We start from the raw sequence: 19,026 nt of genomic DNA on the forward strand, positions 1-19,026 counted from the left end.
CAACGTTTGGGGAAAAAAAAACTTTTGTAAAGACGGAAGAACTATGTAAAAAGCTGAGCTCAACCTGTAATAGACACGGCTGTAGAAGCTGAAGGTGTGTTAAGTTTCGGTACTCCAACAGCTTGCAATCTAGCTGAGAGGAAAAACTGAACTCCTGACAATGACGTGGTCCGTAGCTCCACTGTCGCAAGAAGACTCGTGGCTGCCGAGCACCTATCCCCATGAACTCTTGCTCTTGAGGTAACTTCCGGTCTGGCAGGAAGGGATGAAGCTGTCGAGATGGAGCTGGAGGAATGAGAAACATAATTTTTTTTACTTAATATACTGAAACAAGTAACAAAGATTAAACATAAAATGGATTAATATAAATCAAATCCACATGTGAACAGATGTGAGTTTTAAACAAGAGGTCAATTAATTCCATTAAGCAAAAGGACACTTAAGCTGTCAATCAAACAGAGGGCTGCTAACAGATGATATCTGAGTGTACTTTACTGCTACCATGAGAGATCAAACACAGAACAAGAAAAGGTAGAGTTTTTTGGAAGTCAACTTCTCGAACACCTAGGTAATCCCTCTTACTAAACCCAATATACTTCAGACTTGGAAGAGATTTTGTTTTGATATATTACAAATCTTACCTGTACCCAGCTGTTCTAGGTGATGACAGAGGTGAACTTCCAGGTGTGCTAGTTGCAGGCACACACCCAGGGACGGGACGAACCAGGGTGCAAAACACGAGTCCACTCGGGTACAGGCTGCCAGTGCAATCGGAGAGACCAGCTGATCGCAGGGTAACTGGGACCCACACTCACTATCCGAACTGGAAGGGAAATGTTGATAGAGAAAGCCGACAATATTTACAAACGATCATTAAAGAGACTGCAATAAATGAGGAAAATTTTAAACTGACAGCGCCCTGTGAATATAAAATGATTCCATACGGAAATAATATCGAGAAAAATATCCTAATATATGACTGGGATTCAGTACTTGACAGTTTTAAAGAAAACAGTAAATGATTTTCTATCAAACTTTGTTTTTTTAAATAACAAAAGCAATGGCCCAGCTGTGAAATAATGGTCACAAAAAAAAAAAAGAAAAAAAAAGGAAAATCAATGGACTTATTAAAATAATCTGATTCTTATTAAGAGTGGAATGCTTTTGTGTTTGTGTACAAATTGTGTGACATCCATCTCAGGAAGCACACTGAGACCAGCCATACAGTTACTGAGAATTCAAAAAAAAGAAATGAAATAAGGTGAAATGTGAAAGATCTTCCTCGCTGTTAGGAACATTATTACACATGCAGTTTCCAGGAGAAGCCCTCCGTGGACATTAATTGCATGTCATGGTTGATGATGTTGAATGGAAGGTAATTGAAGTGAATGACCATTTGCTCTGTAATTTGCTGCTACCATGATCCACCATAAAAACTCCAGCAGGAAACGCTCAAGACCTGAAAAATGCTGGTGCAAGCAGAGCACTCCTTAAAAAGATAAGCATCATATGTTGACAATTTTCATTACTTCCAGTTGGCAGGGCAGCCAAGTTATTTTTCTGGTGGAAACTAAAGTAAGGCAGATGAAACGAGGGAGTAAGGAAATGGGGATCAATTTTGATCAAAAAAGACAAATAATTTAAACATAAAGGAAATGTAGTGTTCGGAATATGATTGTAATGAAATACAGATGTATATTTTGCTTTACACAGTATCTGGTCCTGAAGATTTTTTCTGTTGCTTTTCTTACATGTTTTCTTATTCCTTGCTCTCTGTTTTGCTCGAGCTCTCTAAGCCACACAGAATGTGGGCTCGGCAACGCTCTTCCGCTAAAAGTTCCCTAAATCCCAGATGGAAGTAAATAAGGGGAGAGAAAAAGAAAAAAAGATTAAAAGAAGGAAGGAAAGAAAAAAGAACAAAAAGAAAAATCGATGAAGGTCGGAAGATGTAACAGTAATGAAAAGAGGAAGCAGTGGCAGGGAGTAAAAGCACGCTCTTTGGGGTGCTATAGTATCTTGCAAGCCTCGTCCAACTCATCCCATCCTAGCTCAACCCTGCCCAGCCCAGGCCAGGCCAGGCCTAAGAACTTATGAGCCAAAGGGGGCCTGACTACTCTCGCTTCCCGTGAGCTTCCCCTCGATTAGATACACTCAAGGTAAGCAGGAAGGAATCCGGATGGGCCCTGACAGGCACTTGGTGTGCTGGGAAATCTCATTAGGCCGATCTGAACGCCTTCCAAGCCCGCTCCCTGCTCCTGCACACCAGATGTGGGGCGAGCGATACATTCTACTTCTTTGTGCTCAGCAGCCTGGGTGCACTCTCCTTCTGTTTTTTCTCAAACAGGACGGCACACGGTCTGTAGGTTCACACACATACCAGTGTGTAGACATAAACACGCTCTCATATGGACAGTTAAAGCAAAATTTCCTCACCTCTGTTCATCTCCATCTCCATTATGATTGAGTACTATCCTCCACAGGTCTGAGGCCACCAGCTCCTTCTGCTGGTTGGTGAGGCTGAGGCTGGGCAACTGCAGCTGGCAGGCACAGCTCTCTGATAGGCTGAACTCCCGATATGGAACAAAGGTTTGCTGGAGCTCATCCCAGTACTCTAGACTGCATGGTACCTGAAAGCAAAGTAAGTAAAAAATATAGTAAATATATGTAATTATATATATATATATATATATGTGTGTGTGTGTGTGTGTGTGTGTGTGTGTGTGTGTGTGTGTGTGTGTGTGTGTGTATCGTAGCGCTTGTAGAAATTGAGATTTCTGGAACTTTCTGGACTCTTTAATCATTCTTTGCTTCCTGTTGCCCCCATACAGCCAGCCTGCATGTACTACTCACAAATTAAAACTATCGCAGGTAGTTCAGAGCTTTGACAAAACTGTGAGGAAACACATTTCACAATGACATCATGAGGACCTATATAACCAACAAGGCTTTTTCGAAACCCTCTGGGTTTCCTTATAGCATTACAGTTATACTAAGTAATTTTCTGTTAAAAATACTAACTTAATTTCTTATTGTGGCTATTGAATTTGGGCACACAATCAAGTGAGACCTTGTTATATATACTTTTTTCCATTGCAGATGAATGGGTGTTTATTTATACAGTGCCAGATCACAATAACAGTCGCCTCAAGGTGCTTTATATTGTAAGGTAGACCCTTCAATAATACATACAGAAAAAAACAGTCATATGACCCCCTATGAGCAAGCACTTTGGTGACAGTGGGAAGGGAAAAACTCCCTTTCAACAGGAAGAAACTTCTGGCAGAACCAGGCTCAGGGAGGGGCGGGGCCATCTGCCAGGACCAGTTGGGGTGAGAGAAGGAAGACGGGACAAAAGACATGCTGTGGACGAGACCCAGAGATTATGACTGAGGGTTAACAGTTTAATCTCTTGGTATTTGTTAAGCATTACACAGTTGGCTCCTAAATCCCTACACACACTAGCTGTTTTTCATACTTTTGGGAAAGTTTAGTCTGCTATTATGGAACAGAACAGTTGGAATTTAGGATAAAACATCCTTGATTTAGTTATGTACTATAATAGAGTATGGAATGAACTATAGGTGAATGAAATGTACATTGCTGGGTTAAGCGGTCCCAATAGATACAGCCACGCCCAGACTTAAACTAATTAATCATTTGCTGTGAGATAACAGGTAACATTTCTGTTCTGTGGATCCCCTAGCTGCGCATTAAGCTACGGTAGTCTGCTAATCATTAACCATTGATTCTTTACTGACCCTTAAAAGACATGGGGAATCCCCATCTCAGAGAACAAATGAGCAAGTGATTTTTTTTTATGGCATGTGCATTTCAACCTTGAATTTTACTCACTTCAGACACAACCGATCTTTAATCTCTCGTCTAGTTGGAAAAAATGACAGCGCTTTGACCACAGACCACCAACACAGCAAGCTGACAACTCATCTCCATAACAACATTTCATGACCACAGCATAACTAAACACCCAGCAACAGCATGCTGCAAGACGGCCATTAGCATTGAAGTCCTGGAGCCGTTTCTCACACTGAATAACAATCAGTTTTTGAGTGTTTTCACATTGAGTATCATTGATGTGATGACTGGTAGGGCTCCATTCATTCCTCTCACACTGTACCAAAATTAACATAAAGGTGTCTGGTACCCTCAGCGAAACCAAGCACCTGCAGATATTGGCTACTGATGGATCAGTAGTGGCAGCGCACTGAACGTGAACACAACTGAGGAATGCGTGTGTATGCTTTGGGTGCATTAGTACTGTCGGTGTGCATATGTCACATAAGACAGTCCACTTGTTTACCGGAGGCATGAAACTCCTGAGACAATTACCAAACTCCTGGAACTGTCAGCAAGTTTGTGTGTGTCAGAAACCTTGTGCTCACAAAATGTGTGCATGCATCCATATATTCATGTGCAGGGCTGTACTGTTACAGAGGAATGGATGAGGTAACTGTAGCTTACATCATATAATCAATGTCACACAGGTTTTCCTGGAATCAACTTCTCATAATTGCACCTGACAGAGTTGTGCACCCGCAACCCCCAACGCTGAGCCACTGGAGCGGAAACTCGCTGAATCTCCACTGAGAATTCCCTGAAATGCATTGCTAAAACACCAGGCGTGCTTTTTTTTCACCTGTGATATTTTATACACATGACGGCATGCAGAAAGGGATATATGAGGTGTATATATATGGTACAGTAGAATACATTTGAATGGTTGAATGTACGTCATGTTCCCCTTCACTTGTGGTGCAACTTTGGAGGAACGTCGAGATGAAATCGATAACCAAATCCAAAAATGTCAGAATGACGGAAAGAGGAAAAAAGGAGTTTTCTTAATGTGTAAGTTGAACATCTGGCACTTGCTTTCAGGAGGAGAAGGCACCTATGTATAATTCAAGTGGATTGTGTATATGTGTTCAAGAAGAAAACGATGTATAATTGTACATATGAAAGAGAATATGCATGTATACGTATGTGTATACACAGGTGTGCGTATGTATGTGAGCGTATCATACAGTCTGGGCAGTGTCAGTTTCCGCTGCCTGATTGTGTGTGTATCTTATCTGATAAACAACATGTAACCCTGAATAGCTGACATTCCCTTGGCTGCATGAGTCGAGATTGTGTTTTCCACAAGAACTCGACAGAGTAGGCCTGGCACCACGACCGCGGGCAAAACATACGCCAAAAAACGATCTGCTATCCTAAATTCCAACTTAATGTTCCATTTTGGGTTTGATTTAAATCCGTGAGAAGCTACGGTACTGTGCAAAAGTCTTGAGTCACCCCTCATTTCTTTATATTTTGCTTCCTAGAAACCGCACTTTCTTGTAGTTATTTAAGATGATCTTGAGAAATGGTTCTCTAGTCTTTCTGAGAGACCCGCAAAGTTTGTCCATTTTCTGCTTTTTAAATCATTTTTAGTCCAGTCCTTATGCAGTACCTGACCTTTTATTTTGGGTTGAGACATTTAAGATTGACCCATGAATCACCTAATTATTAAAAGAAAAAGGCAACTGACTCAAATGATGAATCAGTAACAGAAAACTTAACAAGACCATTTTAAATTCTATTTAGGCACTTGGTTTTTTTTATTGCAAAAACACATAATTTGTTTGCATTTCTTTAGTTCAATCTATGAAATATTCTAAAGATAACAAAGTTTGACAGAAATAAAATAATACCACCAATAAGATGAGTGTTGGTAGCTGGAAACTTGGTACATATTCATGGCACATGGTGTGCAGTATGTCCTTAAAACATCTGAGGAAACTGAAGAAATAGAGGATAAGAAAAAAAGAAGAGCCAGGCCTAAGACACTATCTACAGCAGATGAACTGTATCTAAACATTTTCTTGTTAAGAAATAGGGAAAAAAATCTAGCAAAGATCTGAAACAGGACCTGAGAGATGCGTCTGGATTTTCAGTTGATCCATCGACTGTTTGCCAAAATCTCATCAGTAATGGTCTCAGTGGAAGGGTGCAAATCCAGTGAGAAAATGCTAAGGTATGCCACAATACACAAGAGAACTGCACTGAAAATCAGTGGCAACAGGTCTGATGGAGTGATGAATCCAAATTTGAAATTTCTGAGTCAAATCATTGTCAGTATGTAAGGAGGTGGTCAGGCGAGAGGTACAACTGTGAGTGTCTACAGCCATCTGTAAAACACAGGTGGGGGATGTTGAAGGTTGTGTTAAAATTAATGGAAAAGTATCATCTGATTTTGATGTTACTGGAACGTACTCTGATTGGCATCGGTTTCACACTGCCAATGGAGTAAAAGCATACCTGGACAGAACAACACACAGTGAAACCCTATTAGTCATGGGCTGGCCTCCCTAGAGCCTGGAGCCCAATATTATTGAAGCAGTGTGGGATCATGTTGATAGAGAATGGAACAAAAGGCCGCCAAAATCCAAAGAAGACCTCTAAATATCCTTTGTGAAGCCTGGAGAACTATTCCTGAAGACTGCTTAAAGAAATGACAAGAAAACTGCCTCAGAGAGTTCAGACTGTGTGAAACAATAAACATGCTCATACCAAATATTGACTTTCAAGCTTGTTAGACCTGTATAAACTCTGCTTTTGCCTTATACAAAAAAGTGCTGTATTTCCATGTATGTCTGCAGATGTTTCAATAAGTCACTGCACCCATTTCAGATTTTCTTGGCTAAAAAGAAAGAAACGTGACTCAAGTCTTTTGCACAACACTACATGTTAAGCACTTTTTAAAACAAATGTTATATTCAGAAGTGCTGGCAGCATTGTGCATGTATGGATGATATTTCCATTCATATAATTCACCTTTGTTTCTGAGAACTCAGGACTGTTCTCCACATGATTGTACTTCTCTCAGTCTGACTGCACAACCACAATTTCTCTAAAGGTTAACTAAAGGCAGCCAAACTAAAGCAAATACACAACATACAGAAATTAAGTCAATTTCCATCACCAACCCAGGTTTGATTGCTACAAATTCTCAAGTATGTCTGTGCAACTGAAGACTCCCTCAGCTCGCTCTGGGGCCGTGGCTGCTGACATCCACAGCCATGTCTGCCATTACTTTTATTAACAATATCAACAGAGCTATTAGGTCTTCTGTTATTTCACTGATGCCTATATGTCTAAAAATTCCACTGCTTGCTACCTCTTATCAGCCAGCAGACAAATTGAATTGACATCAGCTTGAACAAATGTTTATTCAAGAGATGTAATAAAAATTGTAATGAAAATGACTCCTGCTATGCTGTCTCAGGTGGGCTGATATATGTTAACATTAATCAGTGTGGAAAATCAGGAATAAGCCCATGCAGAGATCTTCATGCTCACTCTTTTTTGTGTTTTTACTCTATTCTGCCAAACTCTTATAGGGGGACTGGAGATTTTAGTGGATGAGGTGCAAAAACTCCAGATCAAATTAACCACATGGACAGTCTTTTATTTTTATAGTGCATTAGCTGTGACTAATGCAGGTCCGCTTGAGCACTGTCCTGCTACAATAATAGTTATCTTGGCTAAAATTCCACCTCGCTATTTCTGGGTAAATGTGCCGCTCTGAAGTAAAATACCCAGTTGAGTACCCTGGTTTACCTTCCAACATTTCTATTCATCGGAGAGAACGAGTGCATCGGCGGAAAGGGCGTGTCACAGATGTGAAGCTGATGGTGGACCTGTGTTTCATATAACATTAACAAAAACAAGTTATGGCTGAAGGTTGGTGGCTCAACTCAGGCTGCAGTGTTTTTATGATACCGCTCGCAGGCCAGAGGGGCCACGATGGCATAACGGAGGCCTGCTGGGACATGAAAGGCTATCCCCACAACGCCATGCACGCAAACAGCAGGGGAGCAGATGGTGTGATTTTTTTAATAAAGTCAGAGTAATTTGGGCAACTTCCTTCAACAGAGAGTGGATGATCACAGTAACACAATTGCATATTGTGAAAAGTCGGCATGGACAAAAGGCAATTGAATGAGACAAGACTCTGTTACATTTACTTTACTGGATGCTGTGTCTGAACTCGAACTTTTATTCTCTGCTTTAACACGCTCCATCTCCTCCAGCTCCCCTGAGCTGGGGTCAAGCTGAATCATAGCTCCTGTGTTTGCTCCATGGTTCCCAGGCCCCACAGAAGCAGGAGGAGGGGAACACGAACAGGATGGACAGAAAAGAGAGCAAGACGAACACCTGCTTATGATTCAGAGAACTGACTGCATGTAACAAGAAGGTGACAATGAGTCACCTTTCTCTCTTATCATCGGTTCATTGCTTCGGCACTCTACAGGTGGGAACCTGTGGATGCTCCATTAGGGATCAGATGCTTTTCAGCGGCAAGAGTCCCCCCCCAACCAACCACCAAATTCTGACATTGCTCCCCTTCAACCGTACGTAAAAACAGCTCAGGCAGCAATTTGACTTTGAGTAATGGAAGGAGGTTTGAATTCCCCCTCTGAGATACTGGAACCAGTTGGGAAACCACAACTATTTAAATGCAGGAAATCTTGATTTTATAAAATGTTAATATGATCTGCTCTGGGGACAAGCGAGCAGCAAGGCTCAGAGCAGGAGCCCCCCCCCCCCCCGCCAGTACAACCCTTCATTTATTCTGAAGAGCAGGGGAAAGTGGGGAAGGACTAAAGGAAAGGAGCAAGGGGGGAGTGTGACAAAAGGGGGGGGGGGGGGGTAGTGAGAAAAACCGATCGGAAAACCTATTTTTATTTTGTTTACATGCAGTCCTCTGTCCACCTGCTATGTTTAAAAAAAAGAATTACTTCATAAATGACAGAGAGGAATGAACACAGCTTAATGCTGACTATCACTCGCCCTTAACTACTTATTTCTTTTCTTTCCCTATGCCTCTCACTTTCCATTTCTCAAAATCTATCAGCCTCCATCTCTGCATAGCCACATGGTAATTTTAGAGGCCTGAGAAATTATGACTGCCTTCTCCCTCTCTCTTTCTCTCTCCTCAGTCTTGATGTAAAGTAAATGAAATTCCTTTGGAATACAAACTAAGCCATTACTGTGTTTTGGAGTTTTATGGCTGCATTTCCGTTCCCCTCAGCTGGACTTTCTTTCTGGTCCTGGGAGGAATTAAAAAAGCGAATTAAACGAGACTGCTGATGTTTCCTAAAAGGCAACGCGTTACCATTATGTCACTGGGGCTACAATCAATCAAACCTGGGACTGCAATAACTTTGGCTGATGACCAAGAACTTCAGTTAAAATAATAACCGTAAATGTAATTTATCTGTAAACAGATATCCAATATCTTAGAATTACTTTCACGTCTAGTTTAGCAACAACATATTTAGCAGTGTTCAAAAACGTACAGGAATAGCGTTTAACACCGAATTTAAATCAGTTTAAACAAACAAACAAACACATTGTGTGTTATGTCCTACATTTGTACTACTACCAGCAGCCAGACCCATTGCTCTATGAACATGCTGCAGCATAGTTTACATGGATGACACAAAAACACCAGAGAGACTCATTGCTTACTTTTTGATCCTTTACAGCTGGCTCAGCAGTTTTACAAGTTCTAGTCCTTTCTAATAGAAGACAACTAATGTTGCACAATGTGCTTTATAGATTTCTCTAACTTGTCAAATGCAATGGCTTCCATTGCATTTCTCTGCAGATGCTGCATCAAATCCCCACATGAAGGAGTTTTAACAACAGTTGTGTGCTTGGGGCCTCCTCTTTTCACCACTATCCCTGCAGTAGCCTCAACACCTGATTCCTTTTAACAGACTTGTCAGAAGAGATAGGACCATGCCACATGACAGGGGAAGAGGAGCAGAGTGGAAGATGTGGAAACCATATGTTCATCAACCACTGGTTCCATAACTCCTGCTGTGTAATACACACAACTCTAATACACATGTCTGTAGTCACAGGCATTATCTTTTACGTACTGGCACAGGCATATGTAGTAATGCAGACGTAAATGCATGCTTCTTATTGACATCATGCATTTTCTGTGCACAGGACACATATGTGTAATAGTAACACGCATTATATTGCAGAGTATACATCAGGAAGGACGTACAGTTCATTTTTGCCTGCCTGTCATTTCCAGCAGCTGCTAAATAATCAACATCCTCTTCCTTGGAGTAGAGAAAGTGTAGCATTGTCACACAGATCCTCTCACACTGAGGCTTCTGTAGGCATTATCAGAACTGCAGAAGACACCACCCCCTCTATGGTCATATATATATATATTTCTTTAACCCCCTTTCACTCAATATTATTTCCTATTCCTCCACCCACAATAACCCCTCCCCCCAATCCCAACTCTATCATCACATCTTCCTCCAACTCTCTCTCCTCTACACACATCAGCTCCCTCTAATTCTCTACTGTAACTCAATATGTGGCCAATCAGCTCGAGGGTTTGCTCAGGAGTTTTGCTCATTACAGACTTTACAGCTGTGGGGCCTCGCTGAAAGTCTGACATCTGCAGCACCTTCCAAAATCTTTCCTCTCCTGGGCCAGCACACATAAACAGACAGAATCGGTACTGTAGGTGAAATGGCTATGGGAGTTCAGGAAAGAATGTGAAAGATAAAGAGAGGAGATGGGGAGATGAGAAACCTATGCTGCAGCCGGAGAAAAATAGGAGAAGGAAAAGACGAGGGCATCCAAGCCCAAAGCTTCAAACTGAATAAAAAAGCTAAAAGCCAGTTGGGAATTATTTTGTCATAGTAAAACTTTGTACACTTACAATGTTAGCCATCAGGAACTAATGCTAAACTGTTGTTACAATAATGTAATCTTTGATCGGCTGTCTGTATTTATGTACTTGACCCATCCTTGCATCATATTTTGAGAATCTAGTGGTAGATCATTTATCAGTCGCTATACAGCTGCTTCTCAGTCACACAATTGAATTTAAAACCACAATAACAAGGCCATTCAAATAAAATCAGACCAAACACAGATGGCTTTGACTGGGCTAAGAAAAGAGGGTGACAAAACATGTTTTGCATGTTCTGTTCCCACAAATTCTATTCCTAAAGGAATGGTCAAAAATATAAATCCAACCGACTGTTGCAATGACACTATCAGGCACTAACAAATGTCATATTTCTGTTTCAAGAAAAAAAAAGAGAATATGGAGGAGGATGCAAAAGACCACAATTTGGGATGACTCTTTTCTTTAAGAATGAAAAGTTGGAAAGAGAGGATGGGGAAAGAGAGGATGGGGAAATGAGTGATAGGAGGAAAAGTGGGATGTCCTGTCCCCCACTGAGGCCCCGAAGGCTCGGTAGCTACTGCACCCTGCCAAAATATAACCTCATCTGTGCTTTGAGACACCTGGCTATTCACACCAGAGCATGCACGATGACTTCCACAGCTGTCTGACCATGTATTACATGTTTGGAAAGACAGCAGGGGTCTCTGTCATTCAATAACATGCAGTGTATAGGAGTTCTCATGACTCATGTCAAGGGAATTACAACGCCCCCCCCCGGTCCAGCTCTACGACGCTTTATTTCCCTTTTAGTGCAGGTGATGTTAAGCAAAGACTACTGGCAGAGGTGTGTGGATTCTCTCCTAATCTTGCATCTTTGTATGTGACTATAGCATCTGCACAATGAGCTGGACCATGGATTGGTTAATGCATTACTGTTCTTTGCTTTTTTGGAGTTTTGGAGTAAAGGCAGACATATAAGACATATACTCTCTATATACTATGGAAGGGACATAATATAACATAACATAAGATGAACGGCTATGAAAAGAGAATGCAAATACTAAGTGCCTTATACCCGCATTCTCTCTAATGGCCACCAGGGGGTAAAGCCTGTAGTTGAAAAAATATTTCTGGTCCTGTAGAAGTCTCTAGGAAAATGTCACTTGCACCGACCTCTGTGAAAAACCTTTCCTGGTGGGTTTGTGGGCTCATTGGATGCCTATTTTGAAAACTTTGGTTATTCTAAGTATTACGCAAAAGGCTATCTTTTTGATTGAGAACGTTACTCGTCAGATCTGTTTTCAGACCCCGGACGTCATTTTCTACCTGCAAGACATCTCCCAGGTCTGCAGTGCTGATCTCAGGGTCTTCTGTGGTGTTGAAGGGAACAGGTGTTATCCTGACAAAGGTAAGGACACGAGGTTCTGGGTATCTCCACAACATCACCCCTGGGGTATCGTCTGTCTCGCTGTAAAACACCACCTCATGTGGACCTGGCAGTCTCTGTGAAGCTGCGAGGAAAGAAAACAAAACAAAAGAAAACAAAACAGGATTTTATTGAATTTGTCAGTGATTTTCTGTTGTGGTTATACTTCAGAGCAAGACTTACAGACTAAAAAGAGAAAACACATGACGAGTAACAGAAAAAAAGTGGCAGAACTAAAACAGCAAAAAGTAAACAAAGGGCAGAAATTGATTCTGGGGCAAAAACCCGCTGATACACTGAACTGAACAGAAATCCGGTTTAATTATAAGAGTGGCCTCTTTCCCCCCTGAGATATAGGTTAAAAAAAGCATTCTTTGCACTTTTTCTCCTTTTGGTTCAAAGGGACTATATTTAACTTGCATCCATGTTTTGTGTAGCAATGTTTGCATGGTTATTTGTACTATGGTATCTGAAACTACCAAAACAATTTTGCCTCAGAAATTGCTGTGGATGTTTCCATGCTTTCTGAGTGTTTATATGCATAAGGAGCCCTTCATAAACATAGTGGCTAAGTAAACATTTTTGCTATTGAGTAAACGGCTATTGATTGAACCACGCCAAGCACCTGCAAAAGCTGGAGAACGCTGGATCTAAACCTCTGAGTGGTGTTTTGACTCACTTTGTGGCTGCTGCTTGGGATTCAAGTCCTTTGGAAAAATGTTTATTTAAAAAAAAACAGTCAAGCAGAGAATTTCTGCTTTGTTTGGTTCCAGGGCTTCACAAGTTGAAACTTTTGGTTTTGTATAAAACCATTTCTTGTCTGTGCTCTCTTAGAGGTGGACAGCATATTGTTCTCCAACAAAAAGGGCAGATGAAAGAACAGGCAGATACATTCATGAGGTTTTGCTTTCAACTGAGAGAAAGTGGGTTAGAGACTCATTCTGCCCTCGTTTCCACCAAGCTTTCATTTACTCTTCCTGTCCATCTACCCCATCTATCCCTGTCAGACCTGGGGAGCGGCACTTCCTGGTCTCTTTGCTCTGGGGCCCAGTTGGACAACATGTTGCAGACAGATTGTCCTCTTGGTTCTAGTTCACTACTGTACTTTTTTTTTCTGCTTCAGCCAGAATATTAAATGCATCAAAGACCAGTTGAACAGTGCAACAAACAAAGACTCAACCACAGCTGTGGACGGTTGGTCTACAGCCAGAGAGAAGTTTGATCCTCTGTGTATAATGTTGCTGTGTGTGTCTAAAGGACAGCACACACAAAGCACAAAGAGAGGGAATAAACACCATGTTACTCAGAGTGGAAACAGGCAGACATGTCTGATGAAACTTCTTTTCACACAGGGCTTTGATCTGACTTTGATTTAAGTCGATGTGTATCTTAAGTGACATCTCACTTTGTCACAAAAGCTCTTTTTTTTAGTTTGTCCAACTCACTTACACGAATATATGAATAAACAGCCATTGTTACTGTTTATCCTATGGACCGAAAGTTATCAAGAAACAATTACTACTATTATTATTACATTTCAATCTCTGTTCTATGAGCCGCACATCATCTCTACATCAGATCAACATACAGCACATTGACATTCACCTGAGTCCTGGATATACTGGAAACGTCCTGTGCGTAAGTCATCTGAGCTGTGCTCTGTCCGAGGAGAGGGAGAGCCTGGAGACGGAGGTGGCTGGGTGTGGCAGGCCTTGCCTTTAGCACAGCTTTCAGCTGAATCCCCTTTCTGCAGGTGGAAGTAGGCACGGAGGTGCTCCTCTATCAGCTTCAGGCAGTTCAGGTGTTCCTGGCCCCAAAAGACCTGTTGTTGGGACAGAACAAAAAAGGTGAGATGACTGGGAGAAAGGATTAAAAGAGTAAAAGGGGAGTATAAGGAGCTCCAAATAGGGAAAAGTCGAAAGAAGTTAAATAACAGATGGGCATGAGGATAAGGCTACATGTTACAGACTTCTGGCTCTTCCTTGAAAAGCTGCATCAACACTTTCTTTTCCAAAACAGGAAGAGAAGGAGTCAGGATTACCCTCATCATAACCCATTCACAACCTTACCAACATTACCCAACACAACCTTACGTCTTCCCCACTTATCCGCGGCATTCCCCTTCCCCTGTTCCATCAAAGCAAGTCTGCCTGGGGTTTGGACCAAGGACCAGGAATCTCTGAGTCAAAAACTCTGCACACATGGAGCTGCCCGACTGCTCGGCCGCCGCTCACTAGCTTTGCAAGGGTGGGTTATGACTAAACTCTTAAAAACAGGAAAATTTGGGGATTTTTTTTCCCCCAAAAGTTTTCGGAAAGAGAGCACGAAAAGAAGGAATCTGAGGGAATTCCGGTGGTTTTCGTACAGCACTTGATTAAAACACCACAAATGCCAATATTTGCAGAGGGAAATGTATGATTACGTATTAAGTGTTGAGTTGCGAGTGATGTTTCTGTTTGTGGGCACGCAATAAGAGCATTAGAGAATCATTGAATAAAAGGGGTCAGGGGGTTCCCCCTGAGCGAGTAATGTGGAATAATACACTTGTAATAATGTGCTCAGTCAGTCACATTGAAGAGGGACTTTTCAGTGTGGGCATTATGTAACTTGTGACAGGAAAAAAGCCACACATATTCTCCCCCACTTCCCAGCCTCTATTAATAGCTTTTTAATATTCCACCACTTAACCAGTAGATATGACTCAAATGTACAGTGAAATTACAGCATGTAATTTCTACTGTCATCGCTTCACTCCAAAGAGGACAGAAGCCAGGGTGAATTAAAAAGGAATATCAGATTCAAGAGGAGTGTTCAGATTGTGAGAAGCTATGATGTGAGTGGGTGTCAGCATATAAATGCTGTATGGTTTAATTTGGAAACCAATGACAGTTAAGCGGATGTTTTAGTGGGTGGTAGGTCTACCTTGAGATTAAGACTGGTGTTGAGCAGGAAGAAGCTCATTAAAACATTTACAAAGCATTCTTCAGAGAGACTCATTTCCATCAACTATCGCTGTGCCTGATAATTAAACCTATACAAACCTGCAGGAGGCCTCCCTTCAGGTCTAGTAGCAGTTTGGGGGGGCCGGGCTCGGGTCCAGGGCTGCCACTGTGGCGACACCAACGAGCCTCTAAGGAACTGCTGCAGGAAAATGGTCCCAACAGTACACGGCTCCGATCCTTTAGTCCAGTTCTCACCAACACATCTTTTACCTCGAGCAGCACAGAGGCGGCCTGAATGGCATCTTGGAACACAAAAGAAGTAGCAATAAATGTCATGCACAGCACAGGGCAGAACTAAAGAGAGAAAACAGAAGGTAAAGGATAAATGGTTTGTGGGTAAAGTAGAAGCAGGCGCTCAGTAATTCTACAATGGAAAAAAGGACAAAGGTTCAGACAAATGGGGAAAAGTCGAAAATCAATCCTGGTTTCAAAGTGAAATATCGATACCTCTAACGATGTATAAAAACTAACACTGTTCATTTGCAACTGGGCCAGACGAAATTAAAAGACACAAACAACCGAACCTCAAATATCAGCTGCACAAATGCTTGCCTCTATGTTTTTGCACTGGTCAATTACAACAGTCTGGCACTGTGATAACAGAGCAGCAAAACATACAGTGCAGTTACACCAACCACATCCTCCTGGATATTGTGCTCGCCTGATGTTAATGGCATAAATACTTGGCTCTCTGGGGACGGAAACAACATTACTCTTCGCTCGGAACAGGCATATGTAAATGCCTTGGACCTCGTGTTCTGTGTGCAGATAACTAGCTAAACTATATTCAGTGTTAAGCCACCAGAAACACTGGGATTAGACAACATCTGGGTGTAAAATTTACAACACAGAAACATTAGTTAATATAATGGGGCTCCATGAGTTCATTTCATGGACAGAGGCACACTGGGGTATTTGAAACAGTCAAACTAATCTGAAACTGCATATCTTTGTCTTTATATTGTAAATTGCTAAAGTAAAAGGTTTAGCAGGCACGTTACAATGAGAGAAAAGCCAAACACCCACTCACCCTGTAAACCCCAAAGGTAGCAAAAGCCCCAGCTTAATAAGGAAAGCTTGAAACATCATCTGTCCTTTCCATTAAAACTGAGACGCATCATTGTGGTCACAAGCTCTCCTGAACTTGTAGTTTTGCTGCCATAACTCACTATACATGACAACAAGCTGTTGATGTGGGAGGGCTGATCAGGTCAGTTATAGCTACAGCGGTGGCAGCCCATTTGGAAACCTCAACACTGGATGACTAATAATGCCCTGAGAAGTGGTTCTTCAAACATGTCTTTTAACTCGAGACATTCTCACTCCAGCTGACTTGGCTGTTAGTCTGGGAAAGTCAAAGAAAGCAACACCTGTTTCTGCGTCTAGCAGGCAAAACAGTTTTTGAACTTTGTCAGACCGTTTTATATTTCTTCATAAATGTGACCGAAAACATCATCGTTTTTTCACACAACACCTAAAAGTCAAAGAAAGAAGGAATACAATTAATGAAATGACATAAAAATATTACTCAGTCATTTATCTGTTAAGGAAAATGACCCAGTATTACACATCTCTGTGGAAAAGTATAAGAAACTCTAGTTTTAGCATTCAATTTTATGGTAGATGGGAATTTTTAATTGGTGGGAGAACAGTCAGGTGGGAGTGGGCGCTATGGTGAATGAACTGGGCTTTGAGGAAGTTGAATCATAGCACAAACACAGGAGATCGCTAAGGACTTCAGGAAAAAAAAAATTGTCAATGGTTCGCCAGGATGGAAAAGGTTACACAACGTTCTCTGAAGAGTGTGGAATCCACTGATCGGCAGTCAGACAACATGTGTACAAATGAAGGGAATTCCAGGGCATCGTTACCCTTCACAGGCATGATCAACCATGCCAAGAGTGATGTGGGAGATCATACAGAAATCCCTGGTGGCTTCTAAGTTGCTAAAAGTCTCTCTTGCAAGAGGTCATCAATGCAGCATCAATGAGGAAGACAAACCAATGAGGAAACCAAAGCTCTCCAAACACAACACTGCTCCCTACTTGCAATTCACTAATGATAATTAAGACACCCCAGAAGGCTGTCCTGTATAAAAGATAGCATTTTTGGTTTAAATGAGAAGCCTCAGGTTTGGTAAAAAGGAAACACCGCACTGCAGCACAACAACCTTATTCTATCTGTGAAACAAAGAGGGATGGGGTTTGATTTGGGCCTGTTTACTGGATCTGGGCCAGGATGGCTCACCATCATTGATGGAGCAATTATTTCTCAGAAGAAAGTGGGTCATGCAGCGATGTGATGCTTAGCAACAAAATAGTTAAAAAAGATGAAAATGATGCCTTGGAAAAGCAAAGTCAAAGTCCTGACCTTAATCCAACAGTTCATGGGAGAAAAAAAACTGATGTTTTGCACATTAGATGTGGCTAATGTTGCTCAAAGCGGTGTTCAGGACTGATCGGGAGAAAGGTTTAGCTGCAGTTATGAAAGAAATTGAAAGCAAGTCTTCATGCTTCAAGATATTTTACATTTCAGCAATAAGGAATTCAACCCAGAACTCAGTGGTTCAAAACTGGCCATAGGTGCCAATGTAGGATAAGATCTGGGAACAGCGAAAGAAATATGATTCATATCATTTTCACACTCAAACAGTTCAGTGAGCCCTGAGGTCCCGTGAACAGGGACACCGTTATCATGGAAGACAGCAATCCCATTAAGTCTCAACATAAGATAAAGGTAGTCAGAACAACTGTGCATTGAACTGCAGTGATACCTCTTTTTAAGGAAACAAGTAGACATGTAGCAAAAAGCTGCCAACAGCATAACAGAGGCAATGTATGGTCAAACATTCAGGATTTACCTCTTTGATAATACAAGCTGTTTAAAACATGGTAAACCCTTTGTTAACTCAGAATTAGCACCCAGAAATAACATCAGCATAAGTATGTAGAAAAAAAATGCACTGTGCATGACATGATGTGTATGGAGCAGATGGCAAATTACACAGTGTTTGGATTGGCAGGCTACACTATCGATACTTTTCCATAAAAACCACACCAAAAATAAAACTTTTTATTCCTTATATTTGAAAGCTTTAGGTAAAGACAGCCTACTTGGAGCTTGCGGTTCACTTGGGGTAAAGCAAAAAATAAATGGGGGTTGAAGGAGAGATGGAAAGGCATATGAATTGGGGGACTGGGGAAGGAGGTGACAAATGAGGAGATGAATAGATATAGACACGGATGGTGGGAAAGAGTGTGGAGACGAGAACAGAGGATATGAGAGAGAAAGTGAGCTATGATGTGATGAAGATATGACACACAAGGATACTCAAATCTTTCCAGGCTTGGTCAACTGACTAAGGAACATCTTATTCAACATTAAAGTGCAATAACACAACATGGGGTTCCAAAGAAAGACAACTTCTATTGCATAAGACAATCTGGGGTAAAAGTTAAACTGGGATGACTCATTTCTTTCAGGAAAGACATTGTTGATACAAGTTGGCAGCTTACCTGGTAATATCTCCTGGTGCCGTAGCACAGACAGAGCTTGGCTATTACTTACTCAACTGTGGACAATGGGTTTATTTTCATGGCTACGATTTATTACACAGTTCAAGGGAACTCCCAAACTGAGTTGTTAAGATGAAAATCTTTCATGAACACTTATGTATAAAAGCACATTTAGGTTAAGTGCAGTCACACATAGGCACATTTAGCAAAGTAGAGCCGAATGCCTACATCCATACAGATGTAAATCCAGACGTTTACCATGCACAGCCAGGTGAACAAGTGGAAATAAATACACACACATGCACATAGTCGCACTCACAGAGTGTGTAGCAAAGCATTTCCTCCCGTCTCACC

At 41.5% G+C, this 19,026-nt stretch overlaps 1 protein-coding gene across 1 annotated transcript in view; it reads right to left on the reverse strand.

Annotated features, from left to right (window-relative positions):
- The window catches only part of vps13b (vacuolar protein sorting 13 homolog B), a 297,789-nt gene that overhangs the window by 49,346 nt on the left and 229,417 nt on the right, over positions 1-19,026 (reverse strand). The window contains exons 39-44 of the mRNA XM_085472981.1: positions 15,197-15,399; positions 13,761-13,977; positions 12,056-12,240; positions 2,434-2,627; positions 642-823; positions 65-285 (exon numbers count right to left, since the gene is read on the reverse strand). Of these exons, the coding sequence (XP_085329107.1) occupies positions 65-285; positions 642-823; positions 2,434-2,627; positions 12,056-12,240; positions 13,761-13,977; positions 15,197-15,399 (1,202 nt within the window). The remainder of the gene's footprint in view (positions 1-64; positions 286-641; positions 824-2,433; positions 2,628-12,055; positions 12,241-13,760; positions 13,978-15,196; positions 15,400-19,026) is intronic.

This window comes from Copadichromis virginalis, linkage group LG11 (assembly GCF_057382275.1).
Source record: "Copadichromis virginalis isolate Kocher_CV1m ecotype Utaka linkage group LG11, C_Virginalis_male_GT1.1, whole genome shotgun sequence".
In the NCBI taxonomy this organism is placed as follows: domain Eukaryota; kingdom Metazoa; phylum Chordata; class Actinopteri; order Cichliformes; family Cichlidae; genus Copadichromis; species Copadichromis virginalis.